Source organism: Nerophis lumbriciformis, linkage group LG07, assembly GCF_033978685.3.
Source record: "Nerophis lumbriciformis linkage group LG07, RoL_Nlum_v2.1, whole genome shotgun sequence".
Classification (NCBI taxonomy): Eukaryota; Metazoa; Chordata; class Actinopteri; order Syngnathiformes; family Syngnathidae; genus Nerophis; species Nerophis lumbriciformis.
In genome coordinates, this window is record NC_084554.2 from 56,667,501 (window position 1) to 56,690,083 (window position 22,583).

Consider the following 22,583-nt stretch of genomic DNA (forward strand, 5'->3'; position numbering starts at 1 on the left):
ATGGTCCGTAAACCAGGCACGGGTAGATTTTGCGCTGTGTGCAGGCGCCAAGTCCTGTTGGAACTTGAAATCTCCATCTCCATAGAGCAGGTCAGCAGCAGGAAGCATGAAGTGCTCTAAAACTTGCTGGTAGACGGCTGCGTTGACCCTGGATCTCAGGAAACAGAGTGGACCGACACCAGCAGATGACATGGCACCCCAAACCATCACTGATGGTGGAAACTTTACACTAGACTTCAGGCAACGTGGATCCTGTGCCTCTCCTGTCTTCCTCCAGACTCTGGGACCTCGATTTCCAAAGGAAATGCAAAATTTGCATGGTTGGGTGATGGTTTGGGGTGCCATGTCATCTGCTGGTGTCGGTCCACTCTGTTTCCTGAGATCCAGGGTCAACGCAGCCGTCTACCAGCAAGTTTTAGAGCACTTCATGCTTCCTGCTGCTGACCTGCTCTATGGAGATGGAGATTGTAATGTACAAGTTACACCTTTTGAATGCAATTACTGAAATAAATCAAGTTTTTCAAAATATTCTAATTTACTGGCTTTTACCTGTAATCTCTCTCCTGTGTTAGTTTGAAGCCGAAACGACAAACGCGCTCAGAGGAGATCGTTTTTGAAGGAAGGTGACCGGTTTTTACAAAAAAAATTGTTTTGAAGGGGGAATAGCAAACTTCCTGTTGATTTTTGCTGGGGGTTGTCAATTTATGAAATGTAGGCCTAAGTGAGACCTACATAGAGGTTTTTGTTTCATGTCTCTCCGACCTTCCCAGGGAGAGTTACAGGCAGTTTTGTCAGTTTTTGCATCCGAGGAGCAGTTTTTTGTGCGTTTCATTAAAAAATTGCGCTAGAGCACAATTTTGAGATTTGGGGTTAGGTTTTTTTATTGGATCGCAATTTGTGCCAGTCCTGATGTGTGTGTTCAGTTCGGTGAGTTTTGAAGCATGTTAAGGGGGTCAAAATACAGCTCAAAGAGGCAAAAGTTACTGTTTTTAGTACTTTTTTGTCTTGAAGGGGGAATTGCCAACTTCCTGTTGATTTTTGCCCGAGGATGTACAATTATGAAAGGTAGGTGTAAGTCACAACTACATAAAGGTTTTTGTTTCATGTCTCTCCGACCTTCCTAGTGGGAGTTACAGGCAGTCTAGTTTATTTTTTTCCTAGGGGGCGCTAGAGCGCAATTTTGAGTTTTGCTGTTCGTTTTTTTTATCAAAAGGCAATTTTCGCAGGTCCTGACGTGTGCGTCAAATATGGTGAGTTTTGAAGCATGTTAAGTGGGTCAAATTGCAGCTCAAAGAGGCGGCCGGTATAATAATAATAATTAAAGCTGCAAGCAGCGATGGACGGGACCAGCTTTGACGGCACATAAAATCCAAACCGGAACAGTAATTAAAACTCTTTGGTCAACTTTTAATCAGAAGGGTTCAATCTCTCTCCTGTGCTAGTTTGAAGCCGACACGACAAACGCGCTAAGAGGAGATAATGTTTGAAAAAAGGTGACCGTTTTTTACAAAACTTTTGTTTTGAAGGGGGAATTGCAAACTTCCTGTTGATTTTTGTATATATGAAATGTAGGTCTAAGTGAGACCTACATAGAGGTTTTTGTTTCATGTCTCTAAGACATTCCTACTGGAAGTTACCGGCAGTTTTGTCTGAGTTTTCCTCCAGCAGTTATGTCTGTTTTCTTCCTAGGGGGCACTAGAGCGCAATTTTGAGTTTTGGGGTTGGTTTTTTTTATTAGATCGCAATTTTTGCCAGTCCTGATGTGTGTGTCCAGTTTGGTGAGTTTTGAAGCATGTTAAGGGGGTCAAAATACAGCTCAAAGAGGCAAAAGTTACTGTTTTTAGTACTTTTTTGTCTTGAAAGGGGAATTGCCAACTTCCTGTTGATTTTTGCCCGAGGATGTACAATTATGAAAGGTAGGTGTAAGTCACAACTACATAAAGGTTTTTGTTTCATGTCTCTCCGACCTTCCTAGTGGGAGTTACAGGCAGTCTAGTTTATTTTTTTCCTAGGGGGCGCTAGAGCGCAATTTTGAGTTTTGCTGTTCGTTTTTTTTTTTATCAAAAGGCAATTTTCGCAGGTCCTGACGGGTGCGTCAAATATGGTGAGTTTTGAAGCATGTTAAGTGGGTCAAATTGCAGCTCAAAGAGGCGGCCGGTATAATAATAATAATTAAAGCTGCAAGCAGCGATGGACGGGACCAGCTTTGACGGCACATAAAATCCAAACCGAAACAGTAATTAAAACTCTTTGGTCAACTTTTAATCAGAAGGGTTCAATCTCTCTCCTGTGCTAGTTTGAAGCCGACACGACAAACGCGCTAAGAGGAGATAATGTTTGAAAAAAGGTGACCGTTTTTTACAAAACTTTTGTTTTGAAGGGGGAATTGCAAACTTCCTGTTGATTTTTGTATATATGAAATGTAGGTCTAAGTGAGACCTACATAGAGGTTTTTGTTTCATGTCTCTAAGACATTCCTACTGGAAGTTACCGGCAGTTTTGTCTGAGTTTTCCTCCAGCAGTTATGTCTGTTTTCTTCCTAGGGGGCACTAGAGCGCAATTTTGAGTTTTGGGGTTGGTTTTTTTTTATTAGATCGCAATTTTTGCCAGTCCTGATGTGTGTGTCCAGTTTGGTGAGTTTTGAAGCATGTTAAGGGGGTCAAATTACAGCTCAAAGAGGCAAAAGTGACTGTTTTTAGTAAACTTTTGTTTTGAAGGGGGAATTGCCAACTTCCTGTTGATTTTTGCTGAAGAATGTCAATGTATGAAATCTAGGTCTAAATCAGACCTACATAGAGGTTTCATGTCTCTACGACATTCCTACTGGAAGTTACAAGCAGTTTTGTCTGTGTTTTTCCTAGGGGGCGCTGAAGCGCAATTTTGAGTTTTTTTTTTTTTTTTTTTTATTAGATGGCAATTTTCGCCAGTCCTGATGTGTGTGTCAAATATGGTGAGTTTTGAAGCATGTTAAGGGGGTCAAATTAGAGCTCAAAGAGGCGGCGGAATAATTAAAGCTGCAAGCAGCGTTGTTCGGGCCCGCGTCTTTGGCAGGTGCTAGTCCTAAGTGTCCCAATACTTTTGTCTACTTTTAGTCTGAAGTGTCCCAAGACTTTTGTCTAGTGTACCTACCTTGTCTGCATTGTGTGGGCACGTTGGTGCTTCCTGCTTTTAAGCAGCCATCTTAAAAAAACAGCACCGCAGGAGTATCAGTGCAGCGGGTCTTTGAAGGGTCATAAAATCAAAACCGGAGCAGGTATCACAACTCTTTCACCAACTTTTAATCAGAAGGGTTCAATCTCTCTCCTGTGTTAGTTTGAAGCCGAAACAACAAACGCGCTCAGAGGAGATAATGTTTGAAGAAAGGGGACGGGTTTTTACAAAAATGTTGTATTGAAGGGGGAATAGTAAACTTCCTGTGGATTTTTGCTGGGGGTTGTCAATTTATGAAATGTAGGTCTAAGTGAGACCTACATAGAGGTTTTTGTTTCATGTCTCTTTGACTTTCCCAGTGGGAGTTACAGGCAGTTTTGTAATTTTTTTCTTCCGAGGAGCAGTTTTTTCTCCGTTTTATTCAAAAAATTCTGTAGAGCGCAATTTTTGAAATTGGGGTTAGGTTTTTTTATTATATCACAGTTTTTGCCAGTCCTGATGTGTGCGTTCAGTTTGGTGAGTTTTGAAGCATGTTAAGGGGGTCAAATGACAGCTGAAAGAGGCAAAAGTGACTGATTTTACTACAATTTAGTGTTGAAGGGGGAATAGCAAACTTCCTGTAGATTTTTGCCCGAGAAAATAAATTAATAAAATTTAAGTCTAAGTGAGACCTACATAGAGGTTTTTGTTTCATGTCTCTATGACATTCGTACGGGGAGTTAGAACAAGTTTACTTGGTAGGGGGCGCTAGAGCGCAATTTTGAGTTTTGGGGTTTGGTATTTTTACCAAAGAGTTTTGTTCGAGTTTTTTTATGTGTGCGTCAAATTTGGTGAGTTTTGAAGCATGTTAAGGGGGTGAAAGTAGTGCGCAAAGCTGCGGAACAATAAGAAAGAATAATAATAATAATAATAAAACCTTAGAAATTCAATAGGTCCTTATGTCCCATTGCATAAGGACTCCCTGTGGGAGTCCTTTTGCAATGGGCCGTGCGGGCCCTAATAAAACGCACAAAATACAATAGGGTCCTCTGTCCCAAAGGGACATTGCGGTCCCTAATAAAACCTTAGAAATTCAATAGGTCCTTATGTCCCATTGCATAAGGACTCCCTGTGGGAGTCCTTATGCAATGGGCCATGCGGGCCCTAATAATATACAGTATGATAATAATGTGCAGCGTAATAATTAAAGATGTATAAATCATGGGTTTATAATCGAATGGTGAGGGGCTGAAAGATTCCCACCTCTAGTTCTGATCATGTGAATAGGAGTAGACATTGTGCCAGTTTTATTTCATATTTTCTGTTGATCACCAGTGGATTTTCTTTTGTGCTCTCCAGAGAGTGGTTCTTCTTGTTGTCCCACGAGGTGCTGAACCCCATGTACTGCCTGTTTGAGTACGCCGGCAAGAGCAACTACTGTCTGCAGATCAACCCGGCCTCTGCCATCAACCCAGACCACCTCTCCTACTTCTGCTTCATCGGCAGATTCATTGCAATGGTACGCACACACTAGCCCTACCAGCGTGGGACCTGACAAGTGGCACACAGTGACTGGAAATGATGTTTTATATGATGAGCACACCTCCAATAATGCCTTAGACCAGAGGGCCCAAGCTTTATTCCTCAAAGGGGGAACATGTTCCAAACAGCAATCTGAAGCGTGAAACACAAATTGCCTAAATGTAAATACTAATGTCATTTGGAGGGCCTGACAAAATAACTGGGCGGGCCTCGCTTTGGGCAAAGTATGTGCTTTGCTAAGCTAGTCTACCACCAGATGGTTGTTAAAAGGTGTGTGTAAAGGGGAACAGCACTTTTTTGGAATGTTGCCTATTGTGTACAATACTTATGAGTGACAAGATGGCTAAAGTTGTTTTTTTTGTATTCTAACGTATAGAAATCGGCTCGTTCTAGGTGGCTAGCAATGTAGCTAAAGGGAGCAATCAATTCTACCTCTAAATAACTTTAAAAATGCATTAATTTTAGGGTTAATTTATGTTGAAATGGCTTTGCTTCAAGTTTCACATTTTGCAGCTTCGATTCACTCTCTCGGATGCATCTGCTCCAGCGCCTCACCCTTCCTATGTGATCGCTTCTACATACCTGCCAACTACTCCGGTTTTCCCGTAATTAGTACGGTTTTCATCAACCTATTCCGGGTTACGGTTGCAGTGATAAAAAATACGGTTTTTCATTAATTAATTTCATTTTTTAAAGTTTTATTCACGAAATCGCGTAACAACAATGACAATGGACACTGCTTCCCGTAACTTCCTATCGAGCCATTCCGAATGCCATGCGCGAGGCTATTTATAGCACCGCTGCCAAGCACGAGGCACCAGTTGCCGTTGTTTCCAAACGATCGAACGATCATGGAATCAGCCGGAGAAAAATGGCAAACGAGTCTTAAACCGAAAAGAAAACTGCAGTCATTCCGTGAAGAATATTCAAAAGCCTATCCGGGAATAATTATCCGTTCCAAAAAGGGTGAAAACTACGCGAATTGCACCTTGTGCAGACAAGATTTTTCGATCGGACACGGAGGAAATAGCGATGTAAAAGACCACGTTGGGACAAAAAAACACAAGTCTAATGCCGTTGCTAGCGATACAAGTGGAAAACTTTCAACGTTTTTCGGATTTTAGCCACAAAAAGGTAATGACACCAATGTTATCTATTGGAATTGTTTAGTACTGTTATACTGTTAAAAGTGTTTATACTATTTATGCTTTCAAGTCCAAGTTGAAGAAATCTTGTTAAATGTTGACAGCATAACTACCAAAATACAGAAGTATGTCCTTAATATTTTTGCAGTGCTATTTCTGTTGAAAAGTTCAAATGATTACATTAGAGATGTGATGTGCCACTTTTCAAGTGTCTGATGGCTTCAATTAATTTTCATTCATTTTTCATATTTTGAATTCTTTTGAAAGGCTTACAAAAAAACTACATTTGAATTGTAATTCCATGCTATTGACAGGACTATTAATTTGAATGAAGTTAGCTTACCATGTTTACAGTATGATAATTGTGATAGAAATGTGAATTTTAGGCACAGAATATTTTTTACAATTGAACAAGGCAGTAGATTATACAAGCTTGGACAGAAAGTTAATAATGACACCAATTTTTCTTTTAATGGAATTGTTTAGTACTGTTTTACCATTTGTTTACTGTAAAAAGTGTTTATACTGTTTATACTTTCAATTAACAAATTGAGTTTGAGTTTGAGTTTGAGTTTATTTCGAACATGCAAGCATACAACATGATACATCACAATCTCCAGTTTCTCTTTTCAACATGTTCGAAAAGGAGTAGGAAGAAGCAGAGCTTATTTAATCCTACCCCTTTTCTTTTACATAACAGTTGCTAAAACTTTTGTTCACTTCCTGTTCTCAATTTATTCACCATATACTCCATAAGTAACCACAATAAAAATAAGTAAATAAATAATAATTGGTGAAGTAAGTTAGATTTCATATGTTGAGATAAGTAAGATTATTTTGTGAGTGAAAGAATGAAAGAATGGATGAGTTAAATAAATTCAGAATGTTTATCATGGTTCTTCTTCTTTGTACTTTGTAAACACTTTGAGTTTGAAGAGTTTCTTGAAGTGGATCATATTAGTACATTGTTTGATTGCTTTGCTTAATCCATTCCATCATTTAATTCCACATACTGATATACTGAAGGTCTTAAGTGTTGTACGTGCATACAAATGTTTTAAATTACAAATTGAAGTCTTGTGAAAGGTTGACAGGATAACTGGCATTAACTGTCAAAATAATGTCAAACTATTGAAGTTAGCTTACAGAATAAACATGTCAATCAACCCATATGATTTTTGCTGTAATATTTTTGTTTTGAAAAGTCACTGTGACTGATAGAAAAGTGATGGTTTTAGCAACATTTTAACCTGTCTGAATGCAATCAATCATTTTGCGTCGGGGGGCGAAGCCTGAACCCCCCACCAGGACTTTGGACCCTGGCTACTAGGTTTTTCTGATTTCAAAAGTTGGCAGGTATGCTTCTAGGAGCAGTAGTTCATCCTCCATATATTCAGCTTCAAAAATATAAGGTTGCAAATCCTCATTTGTCCAAAACTAGTCATCTTCGTTGTTTGTTACTGAATCTGCCATGATTAGAACGTTTGTATCCGGAAGGAATTGTTGCCAGAAGTCAGACATGTGCTGCTACGGAAACGGAAATAAGTGCGCTGAGGAAATCAGTTCTGGCATTGATTAAAATGACCAAAATGCAGTAAATATTGTACATATTACATATTGTTATGAAGGTGTCTGTTACTACATTATATACATATACTTGCAGTGTGTATATTGTACATATTACATATTGTTATGAAGGTGTCTGTTACTACATTATATATATACTTGCAGTGTGTATATTGTACATATTACATATTGTTATGAAGGTGTCTGTTACTACATTATATATACATACTTGCAGTGTGTATATTATACATATTACAATGAAGGTGTCTGTTACTACATTATATATATACACTTACAGTGTGTATATTGTACATATTACATATTGTTATGAAGGTGTCTGTTACTACATTATATATATACTTGCAGTGTGTATATTGTACATATTACATATTGTTATGAAGGTGTCTGTTACTACATTATATATATACTTGCAGTGTGTATATTGTACATATTGCATATTGTTATGAAGGTGTCTGTTACTACATTATATACTTGCAGTGTGTATATTGTACATATTGCATATTGTTATGAAGGTGTCTGTTACTACATTATATATATACTTGCAGTGTGTATATTGTACATATTACATATTGTTATGAAGGTGTCTGTTACTACATTATATACATATACTTGCAGTGTGTATATTGTACATATTACATATTGTTATGAAGGTGTCTGTTACTACATTATATACATATACTTGCAGTGTGTATATTGTACATATTACATATTGTTATGAAGGTGTCTGTTACTACATTTTATATATATACTTGCAGTGTGTATATTGTACATATTGCATATTGTTATGAAGGTGTCTGTTACTACATTATATATATACTTGCATGACCAAAATGCAGTAAATATTGTACATATTACATATTGTTATGAAGGTGTCTGTTACTACATTGTATATATACTTGCAGTGTGTATATTGTACATATTACATATTGTTAAGAGGGGGCTGTTACTGGGTAGAAGGGGGGCTGGAGCCTCTCCAATGGACAAGTAGCCGACTAGTAGTTTCTTTTAATTAAAGATTATTTCATTCACAGAACTCTAACTTCAGTCTTTTTGACTTGATACAATTTAACCCGAAATATTTTGTACAAAGCTGACTGTTGACCATTTTCTCAGATTTGAGGTGGTGAGATTAAACATTCCAGTTCGGACAAAGTTGTCAACTTTATTTTAGTTCTTGTAATATTCATGTGTGTAAACAAAGTTCACAACTTTGTGTCTGGTATTTTCTTCTTTCTCTGCGCAACAGGCACTCTTCCACGGAAAGTTCATTGACACAGGCTTCTCCTTGCCCTTCTACAAACGCATGCTGAACAAGAAGCTCCTTCTCAAAGATTTAGAGTCCATTGACCCAGAGTTCTACAACTCACTCATATGGATCAGGTGAGTATTTTCTCTCTACCAATGTCTGTTCATGCAGGAAAGAGAAGTGGGCAGGTTTAGAAGGACACACAGACTTTGTCATAAGTCAGTAAGTCTGCAGTAGATTTCACTGGGCATTGAAAAGTCTAGAAATGGATATTGTGAAAATTAAAGTCTTAAAATGCATTAAGAAGCATTAAATGCGATTTTCATAGGCATTAAAACAATTTATATAATTGTAGGACTGTATGGATAGTCATTATGTCAATAAAATCCATCCATCCATCTTCTTCCGCTTATCCGAGGTCGGGTCGCGGGGGCAGCAGCTTAAGCAGGGAAGCCCAGACTTCCCTCTCCCCAGCCACTTCATCCAGCTCCTCCCGGGGGATCCTGAGGCGTTCCCAGGCCAGCCGGGAGACATAGTCTTCCCAACGTGTCCTGGGTCTTCCCCGTGGCCTCCTACCGGTCGGATGTGCCCTAAACACCTCCCTAGGAAGGCGCTCGGGTGGCATCCTGACCAGATGCCCGAACCACCTCATCTGGCTCCTCTCCATGTGGAGGAGCAGCGGCTTTACTTTGAGCTCCCCCCGGATGACAGAGCTTCTCACCCTATCTCTAAGGGAGAGCCCCGCCACCCGGCGGAGGAAACTCATTTGGGCCGCTTGTACCCGTGATCTTGTCCTTTCGGTCATAACCCAAAGCTCATGACCAAAGGTGAGGATGGGAACGTAGATCGACCGGTAAATTGAGAGCTTTGCCTTCCGTCTCAGCTCCTTCTTCACCACAACGGATCGATACAGCGTCCGCATTACTGAAGACGCCGCACCGATCCGCCTGTCGATCTCACCATCCACTCTTCCCTCACTCGTGAACAAGACTCCGAGGTACTTGAACTCCTCCACTTGGGGCAGGGTCTCTTCCCCAACCCGGAGATGGCACTCCACCCTTTTCCGGGCGAGAACCATGGACTCGGACTTGGAGGTGCTGATTCTCATCCCAGTCGCTTCACACTCGGCTGCGAACCGATCCAGTGAGAGCTGAAGATCCTGGCTAGATGAAGCCATCAGGACCACATCATCTGCAAAAAGCAGAGACCTAATCCTGCAGCCACCAAACCGGATCCCCTCAACGCCTTGACTGCGCCTAGAAATTCTGTCCATAAAAGTTATGGTATATCAGTAAAAACACTGCAGTCCAAATAGAAAGGACTAAATAATTCGACTGTCAGTGTTGTCAAAGTCCTAATGTATCATGGCGAGTGCAAGTGTCAGACCCTTGTGTTTCCTCAGGGACAACAACATTGAGGAATGTGGTCTGGAGATGTTCTTCTCAGTGGACATGGAAATCTTGGGCAAGATCACCTCCCATGACCTCAAACCGGATGGCGCCAACGTCTTAGTCACGGAAGAGAACAAGGAAGAGTACATCAGGTTCAGACACTCGTCCGTGGATCTCAGTGAGCAGGAATGTGCTGTCGTTTGTCGTCTGCTACATTTCCCCACCTGTGTCTTGCAGTTTAATGGCCGAGTGGAGGTTCTCCCGTGGAGTTGAAGGTCAAACCAAAGCTTTCCTGGATGGTTTTAATGAGGTGGTTCCACTCCAGTGGCTCCAGTATTTTGATGAAAAGGAGCTGGAGGTAAGCAGTACTAGAATTGATGTTGCTGTCTTTAAATCAGCGTTTCTCAAAGTGTGGGGCGCGCCCCACTGGTGGGGAATAGAGACATGACAGGTGGGGCGCGAGGAACGGGAGGAAATTTCACTTTAAAATTTTTTTTTTAATTATTATATTCTTAGATTATTTTTTTTACTATGCTTTCATTTTCTATACACACTGTAAATCACTTTGTGATTCTGTCTGTGAAATCCGCTATATAAATAAATGGAAATTACCGGTACTTATTTTTACTGTAGGCTTTATATTTCTCGGTAGGAGCGAAAGTTTGACAGACATAGCAACAGTAACTAATGGGGGCGGGGCTAAGCGGAACAAACTTTCGCGCGGATGGGTAGCAGGCTAATGTGTGGATCACAATTACACAAATATATACATTTGTGACTCGCACCTCAAAGGTCGTCGAGCCAGAGCCAGCGCCTGCAGAGAAACAAAAATGTGACGGGCACACACTGTGTCATTCACCGGGAAGCACTCGCGTCAAGGCAGCTCAGCCCCGAACTCAATGAGGTTTTAACAGATGTTGTGAGCGCGGTCAATTTGATCAAAACACGACCACTGAAAGCGCGACTGTTCTCTGCACTGTGTGAGGAAATGGGAGCTGATCATACAGCCGTGCTGTTTCACAGTGAAGCAAGGTGGCTCTCCCGGGGGAAAGTGCTGTCACTTGCCCTGTCTTGCCAAATGCATAGCTCCTCCTTTTTTTTTTGCAAATATTGCAAAGTGGCACTTTTATTGTATTTATTATTGAACTTGATGCAAGTTATTTGATTTATTATTGAACTTGATGCAAGTTATAACACTTTTTTTGATTTATTATTGAACTTGATGCAAGTTATAACACTTTTTTTGATTTATTATTGAACTTGATGCAAGTTATAACACTTTTGTTTTATTTATTATTGAACTTGATGCAAGTTATAACACTTTTTTTGATTTATTATTGAACTTGATGCAAGTTATTTGATTTATTATTGAACTTGATGCAAGTTATAACACTTTTTTTGATTTATTATTGAACTTGATGCAAGTTATAACACTTTTTTTGATTTATTATTGAACTTGATGCAAGTTATAACACTTTTGTTTTATTTATTATTGAACTTGATGCAAGTTATAACACTTTTTTTGATTTATTATTGAACTTGATGCAAGTTATTTGATTTATTATTGAACTTGATGCAAGTTATAACTCTTTTTTTTAATTATTGAACTTGATGCAAGTTATAACACTTTTGTTTTATTTATTATTGAACTTGATGCAAGTTATAACACTTTTTTTGATTTATTATTGAACTTGATGCAAGTTATTTGATTTATTATTGAACTTGATGCAAGTTATAACACTTTTTTTGATTTATTATTGAACGTGATGCAAGTTATAACACTTTTTGATTTATTATTGAACTTGATGCAAGTTATAACACTTTTTTTATTTATTATTGAACTTGATGCAAGTTATAACACTTTTTTTGATTTATTATTGAACGTGATGCAAGTTATAACACTTTTTTTGATTTATTATTGAACTTGATGCAAGTTATAACACTTTTTTTTATTTATTATTGAACGTGATGCAAGTTATAACACTTTTTTTTTTTTTATTATTGAACTTGATGCAAGTTATACCACAGCTGCACAGTTATTTTATTTATTATTGAACTTAATGTTATTTTATGTTATTGAGTTTGAATGTATACAACTTGATGTTCAATACATTTGAAAATGTTAAAGCTTGGCATTAGCGCTCTGTTGGGGCGATGGGGGCAGGTGGGGCTTGAAAACTCCCCCTTGTCCAAAGTGGGGGATGACAAAAAAAGTTTGAGAACCACTGCTTTAAATGCATGACGCAAGATTCTCTTCATGTCTTCCACTTTGCGTTCTAAGCGGTTACAAATCTATTTCTGGGGTCCAAATGTATTGAAAACATTTAGCCTAGGTCAGTGTTAAGACTCATTAGCTGTTCTGCAGTAATTCACCAAAGTCCACACACAGTCTTGCAGGGGTCCGCATTTTAAAACATAATCAGAAAGGATGGACACGCTAGTTTTGTCTAAGAGTCTTAATCAGTTCTTTTTGGTTGTTGTTTTTCCAGTGTCAACTGTGCCATATTTGTTTAAATGTGAGTCCTCTTCTAGTGCCGAAGCACAACCGCTGGAGATAAATCATCCATGGCAAATTCTAGACTACAATTAGGCAGCTGCAACCCTTCTTGGTGTCATTGCACATGTCTTGTATTGAAAATGTGATACAGGTGATGCTGTGTGGCATGCAAGAGGTTGACCTGCAGGACTGGCAGAGGAACACGGTCTATCGCCATTACACCAGGAACAGTAAACAGATCATCTGGTTCTGGCAGGTACTGTCATCTGCGTCTTCTAATCTTAGCTTTCGATGGTAGGTTGCAAACAACACTTGAATATGGAGTGCTTAGTCTCTTGTTGACCATCACACATGGGGAGGATGTGTTTACTTCATACTAGCTATGGATGAAGAGTCTTCTGGCAATTGTTGACAAGATCAGAAGACATTGAGTCAAACAGTCCACCTTCAGTTCATCAACCTGTGCCATCTTACTGCTCGTCAATGGAGCTTGTAGACCTCAGAGGGTGTGAGCAGGTCAACTTACTGCTCGTCCATGGAGCTTGTAGACCTCAGATGGTGTGAGCATGTCAACTTACTGCTCGTCCATGGAGCTTGTAGACCTCAGAGGGTGTGAGCAGGTCAACTTACTGCTCGTCCATGGAGCTTGTAGACCTCAGAGGGTGTGAGCAGGTCAACTTACTGCTCGTCCATGGAGCTTGTAGACCTCAGAGGGTCTGAGCATGTCAACTTACTGCTCGTCCATGGAGCTTGTAGACCTCAGAGGGTGTGAGCATGTCAACTTACTGCTCGTCCATGGAGCTTGTAGACCTCAGAGGGTGTGAGCATGTCAACTTACTGCTCGTCCATGGAGCTTGTAGACCTCAGAGGGTGTGAGCAGGTCAACTTACTGCTCGTCCATGGAGCTTGTAGACCTCAGAGGGTGTGAGCATGTCAACTTACTGCTCGTCCATGGAGCTTGTAGACCTCAGAGGGTGTGAGCATGTCAACTTACTGCTCGTCCATGGAGCTTGTAGACCTCAGAGGGTGTGAGCATGTCAACTTACTGCTCGTCCATGGAGCTTGTAGACCTCAGAGGGTGTGAGCTCGTCAACTTACTGCTCGTCCATGGAGCTTGTAGACCTCAGAGGGTGTGAGCACGTCAACTTACTGCTCGTCCATGGAGCTTGTAGACCTCAGAGGGTGTGAGCATGTCAACTTACTGCTCGTCCATGGAGCTTGTAGACCTCAGAGGGTGTGAGCATGTCAACTTACTGCTCATCCATGGAGCTTGTAGACCTCAGAGGGTGTGAGCATGTCAACTTACTGCTCGTCCATGGAGCTTGTAGACCTCAGAGGGTGTGAGCTCGTCAACTTACTGCTCGTCCATGGAGCTTGTAGACCTCAGAGGGTGTGAGCATATCAACTTACTGCTCGTCCATGGAGCTTGTAGACCTCAGAGGGTGGGAGCTCGTCAACTTACTGCTCGTCCATGGAGCTTGTAGACCTCAGAGGGTGGGAGCTCGTCAACTTACTGCTCGTCCATGGAGCTTGTAGACCTCAGAGGGTGTGAGCACGTCAACTTACTGCTCGTCCATGGAGCTTGTAGACCTCAGAGGGTGTGAGCAGGTCAACTTACTGCTCATCCATGGAGCTTGTAGACCTCAGAGGGTGTGAGCTCGTCAACTTACTGCTCGTCCATGGAGCTTGTAGACCTCAGAGGGTGTGAGCATGTCAACTTACTGCTCGTCCATGGAGCTTGTAGACCTCAGAGGGTGTGAGAAGGTCAACTTACTGCTCGTCCATGGAGCTTGTAGACCTCAGAGGGTGTGAGCATGTCAACTTACTGCTCGTCCATGGAGCTTGTAGACCTCAGAGGGTGTGAGCATGTCAACTTACTGCTCGTCCATGGAGCTTGTAGACCTCAGAGGGTGTGAGCAGGTCAACTTACTGCTCGTCCATGGAGCTTGTAGACCTCAGAGGGTGTGAGCAGGTCAACTTACTGCTCGTCCATGGAGCTTGTAGACTTCAGAGGGTGTGAGCAGGTCAACTTACTGCTCGTCCATGGAGCTTGTAGACCTCATAGGGTGGGAGCATGTCAACTTACTGCTCGTCCATGGAGCTTGTAGACCTCAGAGGGTGTAAGCAGGTCAACTTACTGCTCGTCCATGGAGCTTGTAGACCTCAGAGGGTGTGAGCATGTCAACTTACTGCTCGTCCATGGAGCTTGTAGACCTCAGAGGGTGTGAGCTCGTCAACTTACTGCTCGTCCATGGAGCTTGTAGACCTCAGAGGGTGTGAGCACGTCAACTTACTGCTCGTCCATGGAGCTTGTAGACCTCAGAGGGTGTGAGCATGTCAACTTACTGCTCGTCCATGGAGCTTGTAGACCTCAGAGGGTGTGAGCTCGTCAACTTACTGCTCGTCCATGGAGCTTGTAGACCTCAGAGGGTGTGAGCATGTCAACTTACTGCTCGTCCATGGAAAAAACATACTTTTATTCCATGGCTTTTAACACTGAGTGATATCCATCCTGCAATGGCGCCCCATAATACACCTGCTGTGATCCTGTTTTTATGTTTTTATGTTTTTATTAATTCTATTTTAATTATTTATTTTTTATCATGTTCTGTTTGTGTTGTGTTGTGTTTGCTCGGTACTCGTTTTATCTTTTATCCTGCTCATTGTACAGCACTTTGGCTACCCCTGTGGTAAATTTTAAATGTGCTTTATAAATAAAGTTGATTTGATTTGATTTGATTTGATTTGGAGCTTGTAGACCTCAGAGGGTGTGAGCAGGTCAACTTACTGCTCGTCCATGGAGCTTGTAGACCTCAGAGGGTGTGAGCATGTCAACTTACTGCTCGTCCATGGAGCTTGTAGACCTCAGAGGGTGTGAGCAGGTCAACTTACTGCTCGTCCATGGAGCTTGTAGACCTCAGAGGGTGTGAGCATGTCAACTTACTGCTCGTCCATGGAGCTTGTAGACCTCAGAGGGTGTGAGCAGGTCAACTTACTGCTCGTCCATGGAGCTTGTAGACCTCAGAGGGTGTGAGCATGTCAACTTACTGCTCGTCCATGGAGCTTGTAGACCTCAGAGGGTGTGACCATGTCAACTTACTGCTCGTCCATGGAGCTTGTAGACCTCAGAGGGTGTGAGCTCGTCAACTTACTGCTCGTCCATGGAGCTTGTAGACCTCAGAGGGTGTGAGCATGTCAACTTACTGCTCATCCATGGAGCTTGTAGACCTCAGAGGGTGTGAGCATGTCAACTTACTGCTCGTCCATGGAGCTTGTAGACCTCAGAGGGTGTGAGCTCGTCAACTTACTGCTCGTCCATGGAGCTTGTAGACCTCAGAGGGTGTGAGCATGTCAACTTACTGCTCGTCCATGGAGCTTGTAGACCTCAGAGGGTGGGAGCTCGTCAACTTACTGCTCGTCCATGGAGCTTGTAGACCTCAGAGGGTGTGAGCATGTCAACTTACTGCTCGTCCATGGAGCTTGTAGACCTCAGAGGGTGGGAGCTCGTCAACTTACTGCTCGTCCATGGAGCTTGTAGACCTCAGAGGGTGTGAGCACGTCAACTTACTGCTCGTCCATGGAGCTTGTAGACCTCAGAGGGTGTGAGCAGGTCAACTTACTGCTCATCCATGGAGCTTGTAGACCTCAGAGGGTGTGAGCTCGTCAACTTACTGCTCGTCCATGGAGCTTGTAGACCTCAGAGGGTGTGAGCATGTCAACTTACTGCTCGTCCATGGAGCTTGTAGACCTCAGAGGGTGTGAGATGGTCAACTTACTGCTCGTCCATGGAGCTTGTAGACCTCAGAGGGTGTGAGCATGTCAACTTACTGCTCGTCCATGGAGCTTGTAGACCTCAGAGGGTGTGAGCATGTCAACTTACTGCTCGTCCATGGAGCTTGTAGACCTCAGAGGGTGTGAGCATGTCAACTTACTGCTCGTCCATGGAGCTTGTAGACCTCAGAGGGTGTGAGCAGGTCAACTTACTGCTCGTCCATGGAGCTTGTAGACCTCAGAGGGTGTGAGCATGTCAACTTACTGCTCGTCCATGGAGCTTGTAGACCTCAGAGGGTGTGACCATGTCAACTTACTGCTCGTCCATGGAGCTTGTAGACCTCAGAGGGTGTGAGCTCGTCAACTTACTGCTCGTCCATGGAGCTTGTAGACCTCAGAGGGTGTGAGCATGTCAACTTACTGCTCATCCATGGAGCTTGTAGACCTCAGAGGGTGTGAGCATGTCAACTTACTGCTCGTCCATGGAGCTTGTAGACCTCAGAGGGTGTGAGCTCGTCAACTTACTGCTCGTCCATGGAGCTTGTAGACCTCAGAGGGTGTGAGCATGTCAACTTACTGCTCGTCCATGGAGCTTGTAGACCTCAGAGGGTGGGAGCTCGTCAACTTACTGCTCGTCCATGGAGCTTGTAGACCTCAGAGGGTGGGAGCTCGTCAACTTACTGCTCGTCCATGGAGCTTGTAGACCTCAGAGGGTGTGAGCACGTCAACTTACTGCTCGTCCATGGAGCTTGTAGACCTCAGAGGGTGTGAGCAGGTCAACTTACTGCTCATCCATGGAGCTTGTAGACCTCAGAGGGTGTGAGCTCGTCAACTTACTGCTCGTCCATGGAGCTTGTAGACCTCAGAGGGTGTGAGCATGTCAACTTACTGCTCGTCCATGGAGCTTGTAGACCTCAGAGGGTGTGAGATGGTCAACTTACTGCTCGTCCATGGAGCTTGTAGACCTCAGAGGGTGTGAGCATGTCAACTTACTGCTCGTCCATGGAGCTTGTAGACCTCAGAGGGTGTGAGCATGTCAACTTACTGCTCGTCCATGGAGCTTGTAGACCTCAGAGGGTGTGAGCAGGTCAACTTACTGCTCGTCCATGGAGCTTGTAGACCTCAGAGGGTGTGAGCAGGTCAACTTACTGCTCGTCCATGGAGCTTGTAGACCTCAGAGGGTGTGAGCAGGTCAACTTACTGCTCGTCCATGGAGCTTGTAGACTTCAGAGGGTGTGAGCAGGTCAACTTACTGCTCGTCCATGGAGCTTGTAGACCTCATAGGGTGGGAGCATGTCAACTTACTGCTCGTCCATGGAGCTTGTAGACCTCAGAGGGTGTGAGCAGGTCAACTTACTGCTCGTCCATGGAGCTTGTAGACCTCAGAGGGTGTGAGCATGTCAACTTACTGCTCGTCCATGGAGCTTGTAGACCTCAGAGGGTGTGAGCTCGTCAACTTACTGCTCGTCCATGGAGCTTGTAGACCTCAGAGGGTGTGAGCACGTCAACTTACTGCTCGTCCATGGAGCTTGTAGACCTCAGAGGGTGTGAGCATGTCAACTTACTGCTCGTCCATGGAGCTTGTAGACCTCAGAGGGTGTGAGCTCGTCAACTTACTGCTCGTCCATGGAGCTTGTAGACCTCAGAGGGTGTGAGCATGTCAACTTACTGCTCGTCCATGGAGCTTGTAGACCTCAGAGGGTGTGAGCAGGTCAACTTACTGCTCGTCCATGGAGCTTGTAGACCTCAGAGGGTGTGAGCATGTCAACTTACTGCTCGTCCATGGAGCTTGTAGACCTCAGAGGGTGTGAGCATGTCAACTTACTGCTCGTCCATGGAGCTTGTAGACCTCAGAGGGTGTGAGCATGTCAACTTACTGCTCGTCCATGGAGCTTGTAGACCTCAGAGGGTGGGAGCTCGTCAACTTACTGCTCGTCCATGGAGCTTGTAGACCTCAGAGGGTGTGAGCAGGTCAACTTACTGCTCGTCCATGGAGCTTGTAGACCTCAGAGGGTGTGAGCATGTCAACTTACTGCTCGTCCATGGAGCTTGTAGACCTCAGAGGGTGTGAGCAGGTCAACTTACTGCTCGTCCATGGAGCTTGTAGACCTCAGAGGGTGTGAGCATGTCAACTTACTGCTCGTCCATGGAGCTTGTAGACCTCAGAGGGTGTGAGCATGTCAACTTACTGCTCGTCCATGGAGCTTGTAGACCTCAGAGGGTGTGAGCATGTCAACTTACTGCTCGTCCATGGAGCTTGTAGACCTCAGAGGGTGTGAGCATGTCAACTTACTGCTCGTCCATGGAGCTTGTAGACCTCAGAGGGTGTGAGCAGGTCAACTTACTGCTCGTCCATGGAGCTTGTAGACCTCAGAGGGTGTGAGCAGGTCAACTTACTGCTCGTCCATGGAGCTTGTAGACCTCAGAGGGTGTGAGCAGGTCAACTTACTGCTCGTCCATGGAGCTTGTAGACTTCAGAGGGTGTGAGCAGGTCAACTTACTGCTCGTCCATGGAGCTTGTAGACCTCATAGGGTGGGAGCATGTCAACTTACTGCTCGTCCATGGAGCTTGTAGACCTCAGAGGGTGTGAGCAGGTCAACTTACTGCTCGTCCATGGAGCTTGTAGACCTCAGAGGGTGTGAGCATGTCAACTTACTGCTCGTCCATGGAGCTTGTAGACCTCAGAGGGTGTGAGCTCGTCAACTTACTGCTCGTCCATGGAGCTTGTAGACCTCAGAGGGTGTGAGCACGTCAACTTACTGCTCGTCCATGGAGCTTGTAGACCTCAGAGGGTGTGAGCATGTCAACTTACTGCTCGTCCATGGAGCTTGTAGACCTCAGAGGGTGTGAGCTCGTCAACTTACTGCTCGTCCATGGAGCTTGTAGACCTCAGAGGGTGGGAGCTCGTCAACTTACTGCTCGTCCATGGAGCTTGTAGACCTCAGAGGGTGTGAGCATGTCAACTTACTGCTCGTCCATGGAGCTTGTAGACCTCAGAGGGTGTGAGCAGGTCAACTTACTGCTCGTCCATGGAGCTTGTAGACCTCAGAGGGTGTGAGCATGTCAACTTACTGCTCGTCCATGGAGCTTGTAGACCTCAGAGGGTGTGACCATGTCAACTTACTGCTCGTCCATGGAGCTTGTAGACCTCAGAGGGTGTGAGCAGGTCAACTTACTGCTCGTCCATGGAGCTTGTAGACCTCAGAGGGTGTGAGCATGTCAACTTACTGCTCGTCCATGGAGCTTGTAGACCTCAGAGGGTGTGAGCATGTCAACTTACTGCTCGTCCATGGAGCTTGTAGACCTCAGAGGGTGTGAGCATGTCAACTTACTGCTCGTCCATGGAGCTTGTAGACCTCAGAGGGTGTGAGCAGGTCAACTTACTGCTCGTCCATGGAGCTTGTAGACCTCAGAGGGTGTGAGCATGTCAACTTACTGCTCGTCCATGGAGCTTGTAGACCTCAGAGGGTGTGAGCACGTCAACTTACTGCTCGTCCATGGAGCTTGTAGACCTCAGAGGGTGTGAGCATGTCAACTTACTGCTCGTCCATGGAGCTTGTAGACCTCAGAGGGTGTGAGCATGTCAACTTGTGTAGCCAGTGAGTTGTCTAAAGTGTTGTGTAAATGTGTGTGTCCTGCAGCTGGTGAAAGAAGTGGACAACGAAGTGCGTCTGCGGCTCATGCAGTTTGTCACTGGAACCTGCAGACTTCCCCTGGGGGGCTTTGCTGAGCTGATGGGTCAGCACACATTCTGCTCCCGCATGACACCTTGTCGCCTTGCTCACTTGACCTGTGTCCTGCCTTCTAGGGAGCAACGGGCCTCAGAAGTTCTGCATTGAGAAGGTGGGGAAGGAGACGTGGCTTCCCAGGAGCCACACGTGGTGAGTGGAGCACGAGCAGTCAAACAGTGGAACCTCTTGATTGGCATGTGGAGGGAGCATCCTTTGCACAATGTCACAGTAGAACCGCAGCTCCCCACCGCGAGCAGCACTCGTGCAGTGCACAAGATCTTGGCACTCGCCTGTCTTGCCAGCTTTTTGGATAATATGCCCCATGTTCAGCTGTACACTGACTACTGTATTTTCCGCACCATAAGCCGCCCTGGGTTATAAGCCGCGCCTTCAATGAACGGCATATTTCAAAACTTTGTCCACCTATAAGCCGCCCCGTGTTATAAGCCGCATCTAACTGCGCTAAAGGAATGTCAAAAAAACAGTCAGATAGGTCAGTCAAACTTTAATAATATATTAAAAACCAGCGTGATGTGGGCGCGCATGGAGTCGTATATCAACATGGACGGAGCTGCGTGAAAAAAGCCACCCGGCCTCTTCGCGTAAACTTACCTTAACCACTCGCTCATCTTTTCTTCATCCATCCATCCCTTCGAGTTAGCTTTTATGATGACGCCGGCTGGAAAGGTCTCTTTTGGCAAGGTCTTCCTTTTGAATATCACCATGGGTGGAAGTTTCTGGCCATTAGCATGGCAAGCTAGAACCACAGTGAAGGATGACTTCTCATTCCCTGTGGTGCGAATATTCACCGTACGTGCTCCCGTTGTATCCACAGTGCGGTTCACAGGAATATCAAAAGTCAGTGGAACCTCGTCCATGTTGATAATGTTCTCTGGCCGGATCTTTTTTTCAGCTATCTTGTTTTTACAATATGCACGGAAAGTAGCCAGCTATTCTTGAAAGTCTTTAGGCAGTTGCTGTGAAATAGTAGTCCGTGTGCGGATGGAGAGATTGCGTCTTTTCATGAACCGGAAACCTGTCGCTTAGTTGGAGCCATTTTGTGGTCTTTACAGATGTAAACACACAAAGGAAATGAAACGTAATAACCCGCGCGCTTCTTCTTCTACGGGGGCGGGTGGTTGCTTACCGTAGAAGAAGAAGCGCTTCCTCTTCTATGGGGGCGGGTGCTTACCTTGGCAGTTGCTTACCATAGAAGAGAAGCGCTTCCTCTTCTACGGGGGAAAAAAGATGGCGGCTGTTTACCGTAGTTGCGAGACCGAAACTTTATGAAAATAAATATTTATATTAATCCATATATAAGGCGCACCGGGTTATAAGCCGCACTGTTTTTAGGTGCGGCTTATAGTGCGGAAAATACGGTACTTTAGTATAGAATAAACAACAACAATAGTCAAGTGTTATTAACATAAATAGTAAGTCTCATGTCAAATGTATTAGGATATTTTTACAGTATGAATACTGACCACATACTGTTTATTAGTACCTCTACTTGGTCTTTTAAACACAGTGTGTGTGTGTGTGTGTGTGTGTGTGTGTGTGTGTGTGTGTGTGTGTGTGTGTGTGTGTGTGTGTGTGTGTGTGTGTGTGTGTGTGTGTGTGTGCGTGCAGCTTCAACCGGCTGGACCTTCCTCCTTACAAAAGCTTTGAGCAGCTGAAAGAGAAACTCCTGTTCGCCATCGAGGAGACGGAAGGATTTGGCCAAGAGTAGAGACTTTGAGACTTTCCCCCGGTCCTGCTTCTTTCCTGACTTTCCCCCGGTCCTGGTTCTTTCCTGACATGAAAGCCAACACATGATTGCACAAGATAATGTATATAAGCTATATTGTCATTTTAAAGCAAATCTTATTTTAGCAGACCATCTTTAATATATGGAAGCCCATCAAGAAATATGCAAGCATCCTTCTTCCTGTTTGGCAACACAAGTCTGGGCTCTTCTAGAGAGGAACCCCCCAAAAAGGACTGGACTTGATTGTGGAGAGCTCTAGTTCTATAGAGCTTCTGACATCACACCAACCTCAACTAGTGCGCCCTAGAACACCTCGGACTATTCAAAGCCTCCTGATAAATACTTTGTTTGCTTGTGAAAAACCCCCAAATCAATGCAGGGAGATGTACAAGTACTTTGACCAACTACAATAAACACAACTAATGTGGTTGCACCTTTGGTGGTGACTTTCTCTTTACACCACACCATGTTGTACCTTAGGTGGTGGCTGTGTCTTTACACCACACCATGTTGCACCTTTGGTGGTGGCTTTCTCTTTACACCACACCATGTTGCACCTTAGGTGGTGGCTTTCTCTTTACACCACACCATGTTGCACTTTAGGTGGTGGCTTTCTCTTTACACCACACCATGTTGCACCTTAGGTGGTGGCTGTGTCTTTACACCACACCATGTTGCACCTTTGGTGGTGACTTTCTCTTTACACCACATCATGTTGCACCTTAGGTGGTGGCTGTGTCTTTACACCACACCATGTTGCACCTTAGGTGGTGGCTTTCTCTTTACACCACACCAT

At 44.0% G+C, this 22,583-nt stretch overlaps 1 protein-coding gene across 1 annotated transcript in view; it reads left to right on the forward strand.

Moving 5' to 3' along the window:
• LOC133609336 (NEDD4-like E3 ubiquitin-protein ligase WWP1) overlaps positions 1 to 22,225 on the forward strand; it is a 90,116-nt gene extending 67,891 nt beyond the window's left edge. Inside the window, exons 18-25 of the mRNA XM_061964857.1 lie at positions 4,489 to 4,648; positions 8,650 to 8,783; positions 10,052 to 10,192; positions 10,278 to 10,398; positions 12,689 to 12,793; positions 19,951 to 20,047; positions 20,118 to 20,190; positions 21,670 to 22,225. Of these exons, the coding sequence (XP_061820841.1) occupies positions 4,489 to 4,648; positions 8,650 to 8,783; positions 10,052 to 10,192; positions 10,278 to 10,398; positions 12,689 to 12,793; positions 19,951 to 20,047; positions 20,118 to 20,190; positions 21,670 to 21,769 (931 nt within the window). The 3' untranslated portion in view covers positions 21,770 to 22,225. The remainder of the gene's footprint in view (positions 1 to 4,488; positions 4,649 to 8,649; positions 8,784 to 10,051; positions 10,193 to 10,277; positions 10,399 to 12,688; positions 12,794 to 19,950; positions 20,048 to 20,117; positions 20,191 to 21,669) is intronic.
• Positions 22,226 to 22,583: the final 358 nt, after the last annotated feature.